Source organism: Entelurus aequoreus, linkage group LG15, assembly GCF_033978785.1.
Source record: "Entelurus aequoreus isolate RoL-2023_Sb linkage group LG15, RoL_Eaeq_v1.1, whole genome shotgun sequence".
In the NCBI taxonomy this organism is placed as follows: Eukaryota; Metazoa; Chordata; class Actinopteri; order Syngnathiformes; family Syngnathidae; genus Entelurus; species Entelurus aequoreus.
This window is the reverse complement of record NC_084745.1, coordinates 50,924,517-50,946,108: the sequence shown is the minus strand read 5'-3', so window position 1 is coordinate 50,946,108 and position 21,592 is coordinate 50,924,517. Positions and strand designations below refer to the sequence as shown.

At 39.0% G+C, this 21,592-nt stretch overlaps 1 protein-coding gene across 2 annotated transcripts in view; it reads left to right on the top strand.

The window, feature by feature from the left end:
* The window catches only part of rnpc3 (RNA-binding region (RNP1, RRM) containing 3), a 53,993-nt gene extending 32,737 nt beyond the window's left edge, over nt 1–21,256 (top strand). Inside the window, exons 6-16 of one of the 2 annotated variants that reach the window (XM_062021703.1) lie at nt 1,268–1,379; nt 1,886–1,954; nt 2,039–2,178; nt 5,119–5,244; nt 5,586–5,734; nt 10,334–10,540; nt 10,619–10,713; nt 10,890–10,948; nt 15,245–15,377; nt 18,342–18,419; nt 21,195–21,256. In XM_062021703.1, coding sequence (XP_061877687.1) covers nt 1,268–1,379; nt 1,886–1,954; nt 2,039–2,178; nt 5,119–5,244; nt 5,586–5,734; nt 10,334–10,540; nt 10,619–10,713; nt 10,890–10,948; nt 15,245–15,377; nt 18,342–18,410 — 1,159 coding nt within the window. In that variant the 3' untranslated portion in view covers nt 18,411–18,419; nt 21,195–21,256. Of the gene's footprint in view, nt 1–1,267; nt 1,380–1,885; nt 1,955–2,038; nt 2,179–5,118; nt 5,245–5,585; nt 5,735–10,333; nt 10,541–10,618; nt 10,714–10,889; nt 10,949–15,244; nt 15,378–18,341; nt 18,420–20,939 lie in introns of both variants that reach the window. The other variant, XM_062021702.1, reaches the window with a different exon arrangement.
* Nucleotides 21,257–21,592: the final 336 nt, after the last annotated feature.

Sequence of the window (21,592 nt, the reverse complement as noted above, 5' to 3'; positions counted from 1 at the left end):
AAGCAAATTGTTGAACAGTTCAAGAAAAACCTTTCTCAACCAGCTATTGCAAGGAATTTAGGGATTTCACCATCTACGGTCCGTAATATCATCAAAGGGTTCAGAGAATCTGGAAAAATCACTGCACGTAAGCAGCTAAGCCCGTGACCTTCCATCCCTCAGGCTGTACTGCATCAAAAAGCGACATCGGTGTGTAAAGGATATCACCACATGGGCTCAGGAACACTTCAGAAACCCACTGTCAGTAACTACAGTTGGTCGCTACATCTGTAAGTGCAAGTTTAAACACTCCTATGCAAGGCGAAAACCGTTAATCAACAACACCCAGAAACGCCGTCGGCTTCGCTGGGCCTAAGCTCATCTAAGATGGACTGATACAAAGTGGAAAAGTGTTCTGTGGTCTGACGAGTCCACATTTCAAATTGTTTTTGGAAACTGAGGACGTTGTGTCCTCCGGACCAAAGAGGAAAAGAACCATCCAGATTGTTATAGGCGCAAAGTTGAAAAGCCAGCATGTGTGATGGTATGGGGGTGTATTAGTGCCCAAGACATGGGTAACTTACACATCTGTGAAGGCACCATTAATGCTGAAAGGTACATACAGGTTTTGGAGCAACATATGTTGCCATCCAAGCAATGTTACCATGGACGCCCCTGCTTATTTCAGCAAGACAATGCCAAGCCACGTGTTACATCAACGTGGCTTCATAGTAAAAGAGTGCAGGTACTAGACTGGCCTGCCTGTAGTCCAGACCTGTCTCCCATTGAAAATGTGTGGTGCATTATGAAGCCTAAAATACCACAACGGAGACCCCCGGACTGTTGAACAACTTAAGCTGTACATCAAGCAAGAATGGGAAAGAATTCCACCTGAGAAGCTTCAAAAATGTGTCTCCTCAGTTCCCAAACGTTTACTGAGTGTTGTTAAAAGAAAAGGTGATGTAACACAGTGGTGAACATGCCCTTTCCCAACTACTTTGGCACGTGTTGCAGCCATGAAATTCTAAGTTGAATATTATTTGCAAAAGAAAAAAAAAGTTTATGAGTTTGAACATCAAATATCTTGTCTTTGTAGTGCATTCAATTGAATACGGGTTGAAAAGGATTTGCAAATCATTGTATTCCGTTTATATTTACATCAAACACAATTTCCCAACTCATATGGAAACGGGGTTTGTATTTGTGTAACATATTTTTTCAAATTCCCATATAATTGATGAAGAACAGGAATTCCATATCGCTTTCTGACAACTGTATTCTCTTACAGGTTGAAATATCATCCAAATCCCACTTTGAAATATTTGTACCCGCCTCCTTCAAATATTGTCCTGGCAAACATCGCACATACCCTCATGTGTGTGCCCAAGTTTTATGTTCAAGTAAGTAAAAACTATTTTGTTCAACCTTTCCTATTCCCCAGTTCTGTTGTTAATTTCCCCACATCCCGCACTTTGCCTGCAGTTCAAATTTGACAGTAAATGTGATGATGTGTCATAAAAAAAGAATGTCGTTATGTCATTGCACTCTAAGCCTTGGGAATCGCTATTATAAAAGGAAAATATGAGGCTTCTGAACTGCATCCAGCATCCTTTAAAGATCATCCAGCAAAACATTTGCCTTTTTAAATTTCAATTTGCACAGTGTTAATAATAAACGCTGAGTAATGGGTCTAACATTTCCTCGGGAGCTCGGCTGCATGGATTTTCAAAGCTGCTGTTTGGAGCGTTCACATCTTGGTGGTGCTGTTGTAGTGTCACCCACATCTTACTTGGCTTCAGTCTCTCTTTGATCCATTTAGAAAGACGGTGCAATCTCTTTTGATGCGCTCTATGCTATATTTACAAGTACTGAACTGATCATATTTCTTTTATTTTCAAATGTGTAGGTTCTGCATTTAATGAACAAGATGAATTTACCGTGTCCGTTTGGACCGGTTACACCAAGACCCCCTTCGGTGAGCTTTTTATGATTAAGAAAGAGGACATTTTTTAAAAGTATTTATTTAGCAACGTCATTATATGCTGTGTTACCTTTGCAGTTTGAGCCCCTGCCTGCTGCCCCTCCCGTCCCCATGCCTCCCCCGTTGCCTCCTGACCTCCCACCGACACCCACTGAAGAGATGGTGTCTGGTGATGAAGAATCCGAGTACGAGAGTGGTGATGACGAAGACAAGGAGAGGTGAGGATTACGTTAAGGCAGGCCTGGGCAATTATTTTGACTTTTTTAGAGAAAAAAATGTGTCTGGGGGCCGGTATATCTGATTTTTAGGAATACTAATACAAAACCTCACAATAATGTCCGATTGAATGCTATAAACGTTATGACAGATCGCCTTAAATAACGGAATGCAATTTTACATTTTTTTTTACTGAATGAGACACCCAGAATGTACATGAAAATAAAGAATGGGGGGTTTACAATATTAACTATGAACGATAAAACACTGAATATTGACAACATATGAACGTCACACCCCCTCTCGATCAAAGCAAAATGCAACAAACACAGCAAGGTTTGAACGCGAAGGGTAAAAAAAAAAAAATACTATAATCTGATATATCTGTTGTATCACTAAGACAGGGATGTCCAAAGTGCGGCCCGGGGCCCATTTGTGGCATGCAGGTCATTCTTTAACGGCCCCACAGCACATTCTAAAAACACAATTAAAAAAATTAAAAACATAAAAAGTGTTATAAAAGAGCAAACAGGTGAAATGTAACAAGAAAATGTTGCAATGTTTACTCTAATAACACAAAGCTGCCATGCAGGCTGTTTCTTTCTTTAAAACATAATAATGAATCAAAATCAATGTCATTATGAATTATTGACCTATTCAAAGCTCCAATTACGTCACATTAAATTTTCCACTTTGAGATATTTTTTGGGGAAAATGTTTTTTGTTTGCCATATAAAAAACTGAGCTGTTTTTTTTAAAGAAGGGCCTAAAACGAACAAACAAAAAACATAAACAACAATAAACCTTATAGTTGACGGATAGATCTGTAGTTGATTTTGAGATTATTGTGTTAAAAGTAAACAGTAAAAAAAAAATTATAATTTATTTTTTAGCACTTTAATGAGTAGGACCCTTTTGGATCCCCAATAATTTTAGTGTGATTTGTTTTTTGAAGTGTCATTGCTAAAAAATAATAATGAATCAATGTTGTTATGAGTTATTGACCTTTTTAAGGCTCCAATTATTATAAAATCTCAAATATTCCACTTAAAAAATTTATTGGGGGAAAATATTGCATATTTTGTGTTTTTTCCATAAAAAACAGAGTTTTCTTTGGCAAAAAGTGCATACAACTTAAATCTTTAAAAACTGTATATTGACAGATAGACCTAATGTTGATCTAGAGATTTAAACCTTGAATAATAATACAAATAATAATACTGAATAATGACACATTTTTTATTTTTTTTGACGAAAACCCTTTGGGTTACCCGGGATCAAGCCTGAGTGGAGGCCTAAATGTATATTTTTATACATATAGTATATTGGCTTTTAAATAAAAAATATCAAAATGGCCCCCGCTTGCTTTTATTTTTTTAGTGTGCGGCCCTCAGTGGAAAACGTTTGGACACCCCTGCACTAAGCTTTAGAACTTTCTTGTAAAAACCTCACCCGCATTTCAGGCCGGCCGCTCTAAAAACACTCTGTATATGAAAATGTATATCGATGCTTTTCGATACTTTTCCAAATTAAGGGAACTACGAAAAAGTGGCTTTATTTTAACAGAACATTTTGCAATACAATAAACATATGTTTCCTATTGCACTCAAAAAACAATTTTAGAAGGTTAAAATATAATTTAAAAGGCATTAAACACATTGTGTTTTCTTGTTGCACTCATAGAACGATTTGCAATTTTCCATATTACATATAGTCAGCCATAATCAAGGATTAGAATATAATAAAAACACTTCATTTACATTATTTTAAATGCTTCATGATTTACGGTTGCCAATCCTGGTCGGTGCTTTAGGAAAACACAATTATTAGTAAGTACTAAAAACAAAACTATGGATAAATGTACCCAGTTATAAAGAGTTTGTTAAAGATAAAACACGAATTGTAGCAATTTGTTCCCAAATTCAATCTTTTTACTTGCACTACTTGACGTTAGCTGGGCGGTCTTAACTCCGCTAATATTTGGCATGCGCGTCTACGTATCTACATATTTTGTATAAACATGTGCACAACAGAGGAGCTGTTAACTCATGAGAGTAGCGTACAGTATGTGTGTTTGTGAGAATGTCAATGTGTTGTCTGAGTGACGTCAGTAAGTGAGTGGGTGGGCGAGTACAGAGAAAGAGGAGCGTGTGCACTGCGCGGTAAAGTGATGCATGGGTCCGGTTGTGTCCTGCAAAACTAATAATAAAGTAACCGGATTTTCACAAATCGGCGGCCTCAAATTCTTACCGGAAAGTGGATCTTAGCAGACACATTGCGGGGTAAAGTGAACTGAAGGGAACGTCTCCCCTGCCCTCCTCTACTACGGTCTGCACCGGGGCGAACAGCAGGACAGGTGTAGCAACTACAATATTACCTGTCACTCTTTATAACTCCCAGAATGCCTATTATTTAAATGTTGACCTAAGTTTAAAGCAAAGGTGGTAATACTAATCGCCACATTTGGCGAGGCGTGTTTTAAAGCAACACTTGAAGCGCGCAGCTTTCTTGTTTTAAGCGTCCCCTTTATCGTTAGTTTTGCATCCCAAATACCTCCATATTGTGCTTCACGCACCCTCTTTATTAACCAGTAGAATTGTCGTTTTTTGACATTCTTCCCCATCACGGTGTTATTGCTTGTATGCACTTTGTGTGTGCGTTTTGACACACTCAACATCATGCGCCTTGGCTCTGTAGTCACCGCCACACCGCGGCACTTAAATGACAGAACGGTACCGGTGCTTTTCAAAGGCAGTATAGTACCGATTTCAATCAATTAGTATCGCGGTGCTTTATTAGTACCGGTATACCAAACAACCCATATTCATACATAACTGAAGTTGTTTGATAGAAGAATTCTTGTAATATCTATTGTATATTTCCCGTTGTGCGTGCATAGCTGACGATCCCTTCTATTGTTCTCCCTCCTTGATTCATCTCAGGATTGTTCGTCTGATGGGCCTGGTCAACCAGGCATGCAAGAGACCCCTGAGACCCAAAACATCTTCAAAGAGAAAAAAACCCAAGATCAAGGATCTGCTCTTTGCGCCCAAACCGGACTCTCAAAGGTAGTAGGCACTCGTGCATGTCCTCACGCAAGAAACTATTCATCATTATCCAAAAAAAAAAGCCCCAAAACTTTAGGCGATGTGTATTTGTCATAAAAGCAGACTGGTTGGATTTAGGAGGAATGTTTCAGCACTGCACATGCACACACTCCCTTAATGACACACCACAAAAAACACTATACAAGCAACGGGGCCCATTGTCTCCCGACCGCATGTGAGCAGACTGGGAATTGGCTGGGTTGACCAAATGAAGAGAACTCCAATGCAGGAGCCAGGTTTTATTGCTGGTGTTTTAAGACGTGTGTGCTCAGGGAAGTGGCGATTGTCTCTGCTGTCTTCAGCGCTCCAGTCATGCAGCCGTCAGACGTATTTGAGCAGCCTAACCCCGCTGGATCCAAGAAAATAGAATTCCACATTTCGGTTCCGGAGGTGACAGCCAGGGTGGAAGGAAGCACACCTGGTCAAGGGACTCAGTGCGAAGAAGGCCTAGGTAAGGCTTCTGTTTCCTTATTCTTATTTTGATTCACTTTAATGACTTTTATTTTGGCCCAAATTGACTATCAGTATTTCATTTGAATAGAAATTTACCAATATAAAACTGAAAATAGGTATAAGCTTAAATTGCAGACATTTATTTTGCGTTTTACAAGATGTATTCAGCAACAATTAAATCAAACTGTTTATTTAAGCGTTGTAAGTGGAAAAACAAACAACAACTTTGATTTCATATCGCTTCCCCCAAAACATGTACGGTACTCACATTTAACAGCTACCATCATCATCTTCGGCGATCACTCGAACGAGTATGACAACCCTCCTGATAGGGGTGTATCCCTTTTATGGAGGATGCCTGTGCGTGACTATGTTTTACGTGGGGAGACTGGTGCACAGACAGCCACCACACGATCCTTGACAGAATCGGGTCAGGGTCCAGTGGCATGGAGTCCGAGATGACTGGGGACCCTTTTCTGCTGCAGCCTTCTGCCGCCATCGCAGCCGTTGTGGTAGTTCTTAAATCTACCGTCTTCCGCCTGCTCCGCCGTTGAGGTCTTCACCGTGTCCCTGGCTAGGGGGCAGTCAGGTACTAGGCCTTTGCCAAGGGCCACCTGGGGTAACAGTAGTAAAGGGGTTATCCTCCTAGTGCCCCAAGACCCCATAGAGGAGCCTCCACTGCCGGATGCACTTTAACGTCATGCCCAGGACAAGCTACAACATTAGGTACACCCGCACAGTCTAATCATCCTTTTTCTGTGGTGTTATCTAATGTAGCTTCGAATATGGGATACCAGTGTTTCCCATAAACTGCCAAGATACCTGTGGCGGTGGGGGCGTGGCTATGGGCGTGGTCACCATGACATCGAGTAATTTGCATAATTTACTACAATGATATGATTTTCTCTAAAAAGGCTCAAAAAATGTATACTTACTAATTAATAATAACAGTTTTGTTTTAAACGTCCATCCATCATCCATCCATCCATCCATTTTACAATATAATTACAACACTTTATGTACATATTTATATACAGATTTGAACAATAAGTTATTCACTGAAATATATTTATTAATTGTGGTTCTTACAAAAAAAATATCTTATAAAAATATAAAAGCTAAAATGTCTTTTAAAGCTCTGCCCCTTTAATTAATGCATACTAAATAATTTAACTTTAGCCTACTACTACAACTATATTATTTACCAGCAACATAAAGTGAAACAGAGGCAGAGGTGTCCTGCCACAGTCAGTAACAAATAAACAGAAAACAGTAGTGGTGGTAGATAGACACAAAGCTTCATCAAACATCTGATCCACTGAACAAAGAGCTCCAAAAATCTTGATTCTACACTTCTCTTTTGTAAAGTAAATCTGAACAGCCGATATGGGCATCTACATAAACTATATGATTTGCCTGAGAAGCTGGAGAGGACAAAAAAAAATTATTAAAAAAAACAATAAAAAAAAAACAACATTTTTTTGTGGCGGCCTTAATTCTTTCGTGGCGGGCCGCCACAAATAAATGAATGTCTGGGAAACACCGGATACCGTTTTAGCAACAGCTTTCCGAACTACAACCACAATATAATATAGTTAAATGAAGACTTCTCAGACGACTTTCAACAGGTAGTGTGTGTCTCTAATTATTTTAGAATAATTAAAAATGTGTTTTTATGAACACAATGACCCTGTTTTGTCGCTTCTGTTGAATCTCTGGGAAGCAGCAGCAACAATAAATCACAGGAGCAACTGGCACTGAAAAGGTTTTGCCATTATCAGTGTGACGAAATGTCATGTGGGGACACCGTCTGTGTTACTTGTCAGCGGTGCACTTCTCAACCTTATGTATTTATTTTGACACTTTATCCAGCCGGCTTCACTGTCCCCACTCTTTAGCAAACTCCACAGACGAGTAAAACAAATCTCAAAGTCAAACACGGCACATTTCCTAAAGGCATGGAGGGAAAATAAACATTGACAGGTGGCTTTGGATTAGTCTTGTTTTGTCCGATAAACAAGCCATTTAAATGAGAACGTGAGAGGACGGCAGGAGATAAGCAGCAATACTAACATGTCTCGCTCGAGTAAACCTACTCCAGTTCTCATTCCAGTACAGGTTTACTACTTGTGATTCCTTGTTACGCAACCCGTGTGCTTTTGTCCTTCATGCCTTCAACATCAGATTATTATTACATTATTTTGATTCCATGCTTAAAACTTTGTGACAAGCGCATCTCCAACCCAGAGAAAGTTCATTATGCATTGGAGATGACCACTGAGCCTCAATAGTCGACCTCCAACTCGTTGGAATTGTAAAGCAAAGTTTCTCATAGGACACAATGGAAATAGTAAGAATCTGTTGCAGAGTCACACTGTATCCATCATCATAACAGGAAATATCAGTGTAAAGAATCAGTTAACCCCCGTCTAATTAGCAGTCATTGGCATTCTCTGCAGGCAACTTGCAGCTACAGCTAGTTGCTAACCGAAGCATCGGCTCCTTCTCATGCTTTTAAAGGCCTACTGAAACCCACTACTACCGACCACGCAGTCTGATAGTTTATATATCAATGATGAAATCTTAACATTGCAACACATGCCAATACGGCCGGGTTAACTTATAAAGTGCAATTTTAAATTTCCCGCGAAACTTCCGGTTGAAAACGTCTATGTATGATGACGTATGCGAGTGACGTCAATCGTCGCTTTCTCGGTCCAAATCGCTCTCGCTGCTGGTGTAAACAATGGGGAAATGTGAGGAGCCTTTCAACCTGCGACGTCACGCTACTTCCGGTACAGGCAAGGCTTTTTTTATCAGCGACCAAAAGTTGCAAACTTTATCGTCGATGTTCTCTACTAAATCCTTTCAGCAAAAATATGGCAATATCGCGAAATTATCAAGTATGACACATTGAATGGATCTGCTATCCCCGTTTAAATAAAACAATTTCATTTCAGTAGGCCTTTAAAGAGGTCATATCATGAATTTTTATTTTAATTCTTCAAACACTTCACTTTGGTTTACATAACATGTAATGATGGTTCTTTGGTCAAACTTCTGCATAGATCTTGCTTTAAGGACCTTTCTTTAGGCCACTATCTGGTTGCTTCTAAAAACGGTCCATCTTTAGAAGCAGTGTTCACAACACAACATCTCAGATCATATAGCGAGATCAGTGGCTCACAGTGGTTCGTTGTCGGGAGGAGATGACGCGGCGGACACAAAGCAAGGACGCCCAGTCGGAAATGTCCTACGATATGTTGGCTAAGGTTAAACTCCTACCAAGTCTCTCTTTCCAATGCTAAATCCCGAGGTATACATGTGCATATTAACAATACAATGTTACTGTAGAAGTTGCTTTTCAGCAGTTCCACTGTTAGACACGGCACAGGAGCCAAGCGTGCACTTTTTAACCAGCTTTTAATGTACATCGATTTTATCAAAGTTTTCACCAGCAAGACGTGGCTTTTCAGTCACCTCCGTATCCTCTCTCCCCTCCTGTTCCCGGCCGCTTACTGTTAAAGACAACAGATGATTAGATAACTCGTACCACCTGAGAGATCTAATCCCCTGTTCAGCTGTGTCTCGCCGTCAGCACTGCCACGCCCCCATCTGATGGCACTCTGTCCTCAGTACCATGGACAGAGGCGGGGACTTTTGCTCCTGCAAGCAGCGCTGGCCACACCTCCCTCCACAGTTATGTTGTTAATAAAACGTTTGTTAGCATCTTCGTCGCAAATCATGTTATTTTCACGCAGAATTTGAAAGAATGATCAAATAGTCTGCCAAATGCGTTGTTCAAGGTTGTAGCAATACAACTAAGGAAGGGGTCAGCCTGCATACATTTGCAAATGCTGGTAATATGAGGAAATTATGGACCTCTCCGGTCAAATTTTAAATGGAAAAGTATAATTTGCAGCGATCCTTTTTAAGGATTATGACCTCGGAGAGGAAGGGTTTTGGCCAAAGTTTGGATGGAAAAATGTTAAAGACTCCAGCCAAATGGGATACCGAAAAACAGGAGCACCCTTCAGGGGCGAAAGACTGAGTCCAAATCTGTGGAGAAAACGGAGAAAGAAAAGCAAGGCTCATGCTCAAAAACGAGCAAAAAAGAATAGGCTTTTAGTGTTCTATTTTGTGTCCTCTTCTCCTGATGTTTTCCTCAAGATGCTTGAAGAAATTCTGAGAGAGCATTAGGAATCGCAGGCTATGGTGTCAATGGAAGAGCAGGGAAGTCCAGAATAGCTGATTCTTTTATATTTATTTTTGCTCATAATGTTAACCTTATCAGTTTTGAAGTAATCGTGGACAAAAACATGGAATTAAGTGATAATAATAATAGTTTTAGATTTATCTACACTGTTTATGCAGGGAAATGGGCTCCAGTACCAAGAGGGGGCAGCTCATCGAGTCTTGCGATGGGAAGGGGGTGTTCCAAATACAGTTAGTTATCTGCCCATTACTCAAAAATTTATTAATATTATGGGAAATTGCGGCCAGATTATTTTTCAGGAGCAAAAAACACATAAGAGAACTTGTTAGTAAAATCTGGACGCTATGGGTCCTTTGAATTAATAACCTGCTCTTTTGCCAGCACCTGTGAGGCCTACAGAAATAAATGAGAGCAAGGCCACCATCAACAACAACAACAACGGCACGGAGGATACAGTAGGATTTGGGAAGCTCTACCCCAGCACCCAGACGTTCCAGCAGTGTGAAGAGCACAGCGACGACGAGCAGGATCTCCCGTCCGATGTCATCACAAGAAAAGAGCTTGAGAAAGGACGCCTGTCAAAAGACGGTAAACCACGAGGGTCACGCTCGATAACACACACACACTCAGATACGACCTCAAACTTTGTTTTGTTTTCCAAAACAGAGATTAAACGGATGTCAGTGTTTAAGAATTACGAGCCGGGCGAGCCAACCTGCAGGCTGTATGTGAAGAACATTGCAAAGCCAGTGGAAGAGAAAGTAGGTTGTTCTCTGGTGCTTGACCCACTTGTGTTTGTCCCTCTGCATGCAAAGTGTGTGTTTATTGCTGAAGTCATCACATTGTTGTGTTGCTGAATGTCAAGGTGAAAACATTCCATTATTAGCCCTGCTGCAGCTGTTATTTGTTGTCTTTATTTTCATCATTTATCTTCCAGGATCTAAAGTACATCTACGGGAGATACATCGATCCCTCCTCCGAAACCGAGCGAAACATGTAGGTGTCTATTTTTTTCCACCTTGATAGCAACAAAACAGTGAAGTTTTAAGGACCGTTTTGATAAGACGGGAGCAGGAGAAGCAAATATCTTGGAATCTACGCAGCCCCTCTTGTCCGTCCGCTATTTTTGACTCAGGCAATTTGTCACTTTCTCTTGAGAGATTTTAGTAATTCATGCTGACTTGGTGTTACGTTATTAAAAAAGGATCCAACCTGACACACAGATCAGGAGGGATGTCTTTTTATGTTTGCGCGTCAGCAGTACTTTAAAATGATATTCCACCAGGGCCAAGCCCAGCACGCATAACATACAGGACCAAACATTACAGCACAGCGTAATCAAATCCAATTCTCGTGTGCAACATTTCTAACATGTTTGCCTTTAGAAAGATGATGAATTAAAATCACACTATTTACAGTGGTGAAACTGTATTCTGCAGTATATTAAGATAGTAGAGATGTGCCAATACAACTTCTTCACTTCTGATATTGAGAACATAGACCTGTGTTTCTTGACTGTCACGTCCCGATAATGGTTGCCCACTATATATATGAACATATATGTACAGTGCATCCAGAAAGTATTCACAGTGCTTCACTTTTTCCACATTATGTTACAGCTGTATTCCAAAATGGAATATATACATTAATTGTCCTCAGAATTCTACAAACAATACCACATAACTAAATGAGGCAATTACTGAAGGAATTGCGTGTGAATGCTCCAATGCTGAAATTGAACTGAAATCCTGGATTTTTTTTAGAATTGTTGTAGAGCACACAATTCCCAAACAGGCTGAATATTTTGAAGTTGGAACAGTTTGAATCAGATTAAAATTGTGGTGAATATGGAACTTTGAAGAATGTCCCATTTATTTCGTTGGGAATTTCCAAGTGATTTGGGACTTTCGGGAAAAGCGGGAATTTTTTTGAAAATGGTAAAAAACTTGAATGTTCTGAGTGAGTTGAAATGGTTGGTGTTGGAATTTTTCAAATCGGTCAAGAAATGTTGACGTAGTAACATGTTGAATCGACCAATGGTATTCCGGAATTTCGGGAAAACCGGGAATTTTTCCAGGTCAAAAAAACAACTTTGTTTTTTTGTCCTGATTAAGAGGAATGTTTTGACGGTGGAACGGTTGAAGTGGGTTGAAAAATGTGGAAGGAGTAGTCGCCAGAAAAAAGGGTGGAAATAGGGCTTTGGAAAACCAGGAATTCTGGAAAATCCTGGAATTTTTTTTAACTTGGAAAAATGGTAGTTTAAATTTCCAGGATGGTGGACTATGTTAAAGGTGGAATGGTTTGAATAGGTTGAAACATGTGGAAATGGTGGCAGTTTGAAAATTGGCCTACTCATTTTGAATGGGAAAAATGTCCCGGAAAACCTGGAATTCTGGGAATTTTTGGAATTGGTCAAAGCCCGCCATTCCCGAATAGGCTGAAAAGTTTGAAATTAAAACGGTTTGAATCGGGTGAAAAATGTGGAAGGTAGAGCGTGTCAAAATCTGGAGAAGAAGAAGAAGAAGTTGAAGAAGTTTAATAAATAGATGAATTTTGGTGTAGAAAACCATGTGTGTGAATGCTTTGGAGCATTCACACAATGACTGTGAAAAAGTGTTTTTAGAGCTTTTTGCAAATGTATTAACGATTAAAAAATAAATAGCATGTACATAAGTATTCACAGGCTTTGCCATGAAGCTCAGAAGTGAGATCAGCTGCATCCTGTTTCAACTGATCATCCTTGGAATGTTCCAACAGCCTAATTGGAGTCCACCGGTGGAAATTTAGGTGATTGAACACGATTTGGAAAGGCAGACACCTGTCTATATACAGTATAAGGTCCCACATTCGACTTCGCATGGCAGAGCACAAAGCAGGCATGAAGTTAAAGGCATTGTTTCGAGGCACAAATCTTGGGAAGCATACAGAAAAATATCTGCCTTGAGAGTCCCAATGAGCACAGTGGCCTCCATCATTAGTAAGTGGAAGAAGCTTGGAACCACCAAGACTCTTCTTAAAGCTGGCCGGCCGTCTAAACTGAGCAATAGGGGGAGAAGGGCCCTAGTCAGGGAGCTGACCAAGAACCTGATGGTCACTCTGCCAGAGCTACAGCATCCAGAGGGACAACCAACGCTGCAGCAATCCACCAATCAGGCCTGTATAGCCAGTAAAAAAACGAATGGCAGCCCGCCTGGAGTTTTTCAAAATGCACCTGAAAGACTGAGACTGTGAGAAACAAAATTATCTGGTCCGATGAGACAAAGATTGAAGTCTTTGGCGTGAATGCCAGGCGTCGTGTTTGGAGGAAACCAGGCACCGCTCATCACCACGCCGATACCATCCCTACAGTGATAGTGGGAGACTAGTCAGGATAGAGCGAAATGTGAATGCAGCAATCTTCAGAGGTATACTTGATGAAAACCTGCTCCAGAGCGCTCTTGAACTCAGACTGGTTCATCCTTCAGCAGGACGACGACTCTAAGCACTCAGCCAAGATATCAAAGGAATATCTTCAGGACAACTCTGTAAATGTCCTGGAGCGGCCCAAACTTGAATCCATTGGACATCTCTGGAAAGATCTGAAAATGGCTGTGCACTGCCGCTTCCCACCCAACCTGATGGAGCTTGAGAGGTGCTGTAAAAAAGAACGGACGAAACTGCCCAAAGATAGGTGTGCCAAGCTTTTGGCATCGTGTTCAAAAAGACTTGGGGCTGTAATTTCTGCCAAAGGTGCATCAACAAAGTTTTGTGCGAAGGTTTTTGAGTACTTGTGTACTTGGGATTTCTTTGTTTATTTTTTTCAATACATTTGCAAAAATCTCTTAAACTGTCAGGTTCAAACACTGATGACATCTATTAAACAGGACAAGAAGCAAAGAATCAAACAGAGACATAATTCAATGTGGTTCAGTGAGGAGAAACGTGTACATCTGTACCCTTGCACAGTGTCATCACGCTCTAACAGAAACAGGTTCACGTCTCCTCCTTTATTTGGATATTCCCTGTTTACATAACAACAGCTGTTTCTAAAGGAATGGGGGGTATGTAAACAGCCCTTGTTTTTGGTCATATTAACATAAAAGAAAAGATGCCTCTGGCTTGGACTGGTCCTGGATCGAACTTGGGCAGGTCTTGGATGACAATAGATAACCCCTCCCGTCTCCTCCCATCGTACACAGCGGAATTTTCCAAGCCTTTGGCTTGGTGCAACAAAGACAGCTTTCGTCTGTTCACTGGGAACCCAGAGAACGGAAAGTTTTTTTGATAATTTACATACAATTTTTCTGACATAAACATTTTCACATGATCATTTTGGGGTATAGGGCTACCTGGGCATAATACAACATAATTAACATTTCAATGCAACCCGCTGGATATTTTCAAACTATATAAACAATTCCAATGGTTAAAATCTGCACTTTTGAATGACATACAGAGCTCTGGCAACGAACTGGGAGGGGTAGTGTGGGCGGGGCTTGTTTACAGACCAAAAAAGCCTGATAGCGAGTGTCAGACGAAGGCAGATTTCTGCAACAAAGTCCTGCAGAACCGTGATATGATATCAATATGTGAATGTTTCTTTTTACCTTCAGGGTTTATGTTTTGCCGTGTTTGCATCTTTGTTGTTTTTGCGATCAAGGAGGTGGTCACCAATGCAATTTGTAGACATATATAGCAAATACATAATATAATGTTTGATGAAACAATTCATGTAATAAGAGTTATTTAAAACTAAAACACACTTTCCTTAGTATTTATTACATCTAAAAGTATAATTTTTTTAAATTTAAGAAATACATAACTAATACTACTGAGTTTCCCCATATTTGCCCAAAGGAGATATAGCAAATAATACATCCTTACTCTTATTAGATTGTTTTGGTGTATTTAACCAAGAGTCCAAAGTCAGTGTATGATCCTTTTTGAATTGCATTTTTGTCAAATGGAAGCGATTAAACATGCCTCGCCAGTAGAAGGGATCGCGCCTAAGCTTTAGAGGATCGTTCTGGTTGCATCTCATCGCATTTTAAAAGCCCTCAAGAGTGTCGTGCGGGCTCGAGGAGGCCGCCTTTTTTTATAGACGAAAATGTAAAGCATTTTCATTTCCTGCTATGATATTTTCAGACCTTGCCGGAGTGCTGTAAAAGACCTGTTTTTGTAGACGAAGCACAGTTTCCCCTCCGAGTCTAACTGCTTTTCTGTGCAGTAGAAGAAGGGAAGCAGATTATTATTTTTTTCTTAGTGCAATACCACAAGTGATAACGTCTCCTGTGCTTCCTGTTTCTTTGGCAGGTTTGACGTGTTGCTAATGAAGGAGGGCCGGATGAAAGGACAGGCTTTTGTCGGACTTCCCAGTGAGACGAGTGCTGAGAAAGCCCTGCGGGAAACCAACGGTTTTGTTCTCTACGACAAACCCCTGGTGGTTGTATCCTTTTTACTTCTTCGTATTTTGTAGCGGAGCGCTCACTGCTCCCCTCACCTCCCAGTGGGTGGAACAAGGGGATGGGTCAAATGCAGAGGGTAATTTCACCACACCTAGTGTGTGTGTGACTATCAGTGGTACTTTAACTTTAACTTTAACTTAAAGAGTGCCACAAAAATTGATTTGTTTCTCAGCAAATTGTTGTGCTTAAGGCCCAAGCTGTTTGTTTACATGCTTTTTTTTATTTCTCTTTGCTATTTGGGCTTATTGGACCCTAATTAGAATAAAAACTAAGAATCATCTTTTTATATGATGTAGTCCATGAGTAACAAACGTATACTTCATGTTTAGTGACATGCTAATTCTTATTTTTACACTTTTTTTTTTCCAAATTCCATTGTATGTTATACTCTTCTGACACCCCCAGATGGCAGTATAAGTGTCCACATAAGGGCCATAAGATCCCAATTCAGTAGTGTACACAATTTTGGAAATAAGAGCTAAAAGGTGCTGTCCACGCATGTGGCCACTAAGTCTTTAGAAGTTTTAAATTAAGTTGCTAGCAAAAATTGGAGTTACAAGCATCCTCGCCATGAGTTGGCGTAGTAAATGTCACAATGAAACCTGCAAGAGCCGCCAAAAACAACTTAAGTGGATTTCCTTCTAAAAAAAAAAAATCATGTACCATATTTTTCGGACTATAAGGCGCACCCAAAATCCCTTCATTTTCTTACAACTCGACAGTGCGCCTTATAACCCGGTGCGCCTAATGTACGGAATAGTTCTGGTTGTGCTTACTGACCTCGAAGCTATTTTATTTGGTACATGTTGAAATGATAAGTGTGACCAGTAGGTGGCAGTCACACATAGAAAGTTGTTGTCGCAAATATTGGATATGACTTTAAACTAGGGATGTCCGATAATGGCTTTTTGCCGATATCCGATATTCCGATATTGTCCAACTCTTAATTACCGATACCAATATCAACCGATATTGATATCAACCGATACCGCTATATATACAGTCGTGGAATTAACACATTATTATGCCTAATTTGGACAACCAGGTATGGTGAAGATAAGGTCTTTTTTTTAAAAATTAAAATTTTCTTGAATAAAAAAGAAAGTAAAACAATATAAAAACAGTTACATAGAAACTAGTAATTAATGAAAATGAGTAAAATTAACTGTTAAAGGTTAGTACTATTAGTGGACCAGCAGCACGCACAATCATGTGTGCTTACGGACTGTATCCCTTGCAGACTGTATTGATATATATTGATATATAATGTAGGAACCAGAATATTAATAACAGAAAGAAACAACCCTTTTGTATGAATGAGTGTAAATGGGGGAGGGAGGTTTTTTGGGTTGGTTTAATAAAAAAAAATAAATAAAAATGATACCGATAATTAAAAAAACGATACCGATAATTTCCAATATTACATTTTAAAGCATTTATCGGCCGATATTATCGGACATCTCTACTTTAAACCATCACCAAGCATGCATCAACATAGCTCTAGTCTAAAAGTAGGTGTACTGTCACCACCTGTCACATCACACCATGACTTATTTGGACTTTTTTGCTGTTTTCCTGTGTGTAGTGTTTTACCTCTTGTCTTGCGCTCCTATTTTGGTGGCTTTTTCTCTTTTTTTGGTATTTTCCTGTAGCAGTTTCACATCTTCCTTTGAGCGATATTTCCCGCATCTACTTTGTTTTAGCAATCAAGAATATTTCAGTGGTTTTTATCCTTCTTTGTGGGGACATTATTGATCGTCATGTCATGTTCGGATGTACTTTGTGGACACTGTCTGCTCCACACGCTGTAAGTCTTTGCTGTCGTCCAGCATTCTGTTTTTGTTTACTTTGTAGCCAGTTCAGTTTTAGTTTCGTTCTCCTTAGCCTTCCCTAAGCTTCAATGCCTTTTCTTAGGGGCACTCACCTTTTGTTTAAGCAATAGACACCTTTTTACATTGACACTGCCTCCCGCTGTTTCCCACATCTACAACGCAATTAGCTACCTGCTGCCACTTACTGATATGGAAGAGTATTACACGGTTACTCTGCCGAGCTTAAGATAGTACAGAACTTCAACAACAACACATCATTTGCAGACTATATATACTGGTTTGCAAAACATTTTTAACCCAAATAGGTGAAATTAGATAATCTCCCACTGTATCTCCTGGCACACTAGTTGAAAAACACTGGTGTAGACTGCAATATGACTCAAGTAAACAACACAAACATTTCCATTGAAAATATAGAACATTACACACGGCGCTCAAAAACCTATCAATATGTTTTAGTAGGTTTGGTAAGCTATGAAGCCACACCGCTTGATGGATTGTACTGTGCTTCAACGTAGGAGTATTATTATGGTGTGTGTATAAGGTAAAACATATTATCTGGTGTTTTGTTTTGCAATATTATGCAAAAGCAAGGAAAATCGAAAGGTAATTGTGCATCCTTTTTGAAGGAATCTTCCTCGTTAGTACAATCTGCAGCTAATCAACCTATCAACGGTAATTTAATTAAGGCAAATATCGGCCTTGATCCAATCCCATGTTTTGGAATAGGGACATCTCTACTTCAAATAATCCTTTTTTAGGTTTGGCTCCCCTGTTAAGTGCTCCCCAGTCACAAGACCCTACATTTCATCACTCACCATGAGTGACAGTAGCTGTCCGCAGACCTCAAGGAAAAGGCAATAGCCTCAGTCTTATAAGAGGGGCATTTACAACCTGAGATTTTCTGGCATTTAGTGGAAAACAGCTGTGGCCTTTTCTAAAATGAGATTAATATGAGACAGCGAGTGACAGGAAGAGAGCATGACGTATTGAACATGGCTGCTGTCTTGAAGGGGTGTTAAAGCAAGACATTACTTTTACCTGGTATAGACAATTCCTTATGTTTGTAGAAACTTTGGTAACCCCTTAAAGCGCCTTAACTACAAACCACAGCAATTTGCTCGATCTGCCAGACCAAAACAGGACAACACAGACGCCAAGAAGGGAGCGAAGCAACGATAAACTCCCCAGGTATGTACAAGTTCAAAAATATTTCAATAATCTTGATTTTTTTATATAAATGCAGTAACTCATGTATATAATTTCCTCAAATAGTGGGCTTCTGCTATAGTAGATGGTAGACTTAATTAACCCTTGTGCAACCCAAGGGCCCAAAACAAGCATTATGTGATATGATTGTTCAGTTTGAAGGTTAGCAATTAGAAATTTTGAGTTTTTTTTCAGGTATTTAAAAAAACAAAAACATTTCTTAGTTGTTAGAATAGGATAAAAACATGAAGTATTACACACGTTCTCATAAAAAACTATTTTGGCCCTATTAACTCTCATTAGAGCTGCCATCTTTTAACAGACTGTAATCCTGGTACATGACAATACTTTTTTTATGAAAACCCAATGAATTTTCAGAATTTTTATGAGCGTAATTAAGTTAAACTGCCATTAAACATCTGGGATGCAATGAAAATAATCTTATAATCAGAGGTGGGTAGGGTAGCCAGAAATTGTACTCAAGTAAGAGTACTGTTACTTTAGAGATTTATTACTCAAGTAAAAGTAAGGAGTAGTCACCCAAATATTTACTTGAGTAAAAGTAAAAAGTAGTATGTGAAAAAACTACTCAAGTACTGAGTAACTGATGAGTAACCTGTTCGTTTAATGATGACGGCAACAAATAATGCACAAAAACATAAAAATAGCAATGAGCAAATTCAGAGCCAGGAATATCTCTTAAGCAACTAAAACAATAATATATATTAAATAATAAGACATTAACATTAAAAAAATTAAGGCAAATTGAGCCACAATAACTTAACAGCACCATAGGCTCAGTAGGCAGAGATTACAAAGGAAAATAACAAGTTAGCCTTTACGCAAACCATTAACTGATAGGTGTGGGCTGCACCTGGGAACACACTGTGCACTTCTAATTGGTGTTTGTATGCATGCGTGTGCGTGTGCGTGTGTGTGCGTGTGTGTGTGTGTGTGTATGTGTGTGTGTGTGTGTGTGTGTGTGTGTGTGTGTGTGTGTGTGTGTGTGTGTGTGTGTGTGTGTCTTTGTCTGTCTCTATGAGGCTGCAATGCGTTAATAAATGTCCCCACACGATGTAAATTTGACAGTGATTCATAGCAGGGAAGCTAACATCAGCCTACGGTGACAGCCAAAATATCTACTAACGTTACTTACCGCGATGTGCTTCCTCAAATTTGACGTTGAGTTCATGTAAGCTTAAGCTTGTTGCTGCTGAAACTTTATGTGCAGTTAATCACGTGACCGCCTGGCTCTGTTTGATTGGTGAAACGGAGTCAAACATCACCAGTGACTGTATTTGATTGGTGAAACGCAGGCATGCGATAGATCCTACTTTGAAGGTCTGTCTGACAAACCAAAACAAACAAAGCGTGCATTAGCAGATCGATAAAAATCAGTAGCGAGTAGCGAGCTGAATGTAGATAAATGGAACAGAGTAAAAGTAGCGTTTCTTCTCTATAAATATACTCAAGTAAAAGTATGTGGCATTAAAACTACTCTTAGAAGTACAATTTATCCCAAAAGTTACTCAAGTAGATGTAACGGAGTAAATGTAGCGCGTTACTACCCACCTCTGCGTATAAGTATGGTGTTCGTTTATTTCTAACATGCATGCACTTCCAATATGATACATCACATATTTCCAGTTTCTCATGACAGCATGTCCGAAAAGGAGTATGGAGAAGCAGAGTTTATTTAATCGTAGCCCTTTCCGGTTTATATAAATTTATAACACATTTGTTTGTGCTCAAATCTGTTAGACAAAAGTGAAACAATACATACACACATAAATAAGTACAGTAAATTACTAAAGAAGTATATCTAAAATAGATAAATGATGATACAAAAATAAAATATGTTATATCAGAGGAGTTGAATTTTTGCAGAAATAAACAAAAAGTCTGTTTAAAAATGATTCAGATTGAAAAAAAAAAATTCTCATTAAATAAATGTGTGTTTATTCTCCCAGCATGTGAAGAACATACAGTATATAGACATATTATTTTGGTTTATTGGGTCAGAAAAACTAACAACAAAATGACAGCAATTGCATGCATCCGAGCAGAGCTGCACACGTCTTTGGTAGCAGTCATGGCGCCTTTTTTAGTTGGCCATACTCTTTTTATACGAGTCTAGGCAGCAGTAATGACTATTTATGCACTCGTTACGCAGTCCAGATTATTCCATATAAAATAAATATAAATGGTTATACTGTACTTATTTACCTGTGTTTTATTATCTTATATTATTTGCGGGGAAATTAAAATATTTTTACATTTAATCGTAGTTATAAATTGGATTTACACCTTTCAAGGGAACAGTATATTACATTCTTCATATTATGTTACTTTTAAAAGAAAGGACTAATCACAAATAGGTGCCCGCTACATAAGTGACCCTATATGAGGAAATGCTACAATTGTTTTTCAGCAATTGTATCAAAAATAAGTGCCGTGACTCCGCTTTCTTTTACATTTGTGTTTATACTTTATTCATTCAAGATACCAAGGCTTGATTTTGTGGGCCAGCAGAAGCATTTGTATCCTTATTTGAGCATATCCTTTGGAAAAATACTGAAGAAAAAGAGGGCACTTCTATTTGTGGAAGCAATGGAACATGTTGACCTTTTAAGTTCATTGACCTAAATCCACAAGAACATGTCATTGTTTTTCTCTTTTTTAATCATGTCTTGTTGATTTAATGTGCTTAAATGGTATTTTAAAACATTCTCTCCCTCATTTTTTAACTGATTTCAGGTGATGGTCATCAGACGTCGTCATCTTTTAATAAATAAAAACAAAAAGGACTGTATAGAAAATGAGTTTGTCTCTTTTAATATCACACAAAAGACCAAACACATGCTACATGTTGAGTGCATTTCAGTCCCAAACACAAAGTAAGTACCACACACACATTCTTGTATGTGTTACCTTCTTGAGACATCTGAAAAATACCTACCTCTTCAGGACCAACCTTTCTACATATATAAAGATTTGTATTTACAATATTAATAATATATACATACTATGCAAATATTAAAAAAGTAAGCTTTTAGTTAATTATTTTTTTTTTTTGTAATTGTTTTTTAATCTTCATTATTTACTTTTTTATTACAGTATGTCTCTATTTACATACAGTATTTTTTATTTTTTTT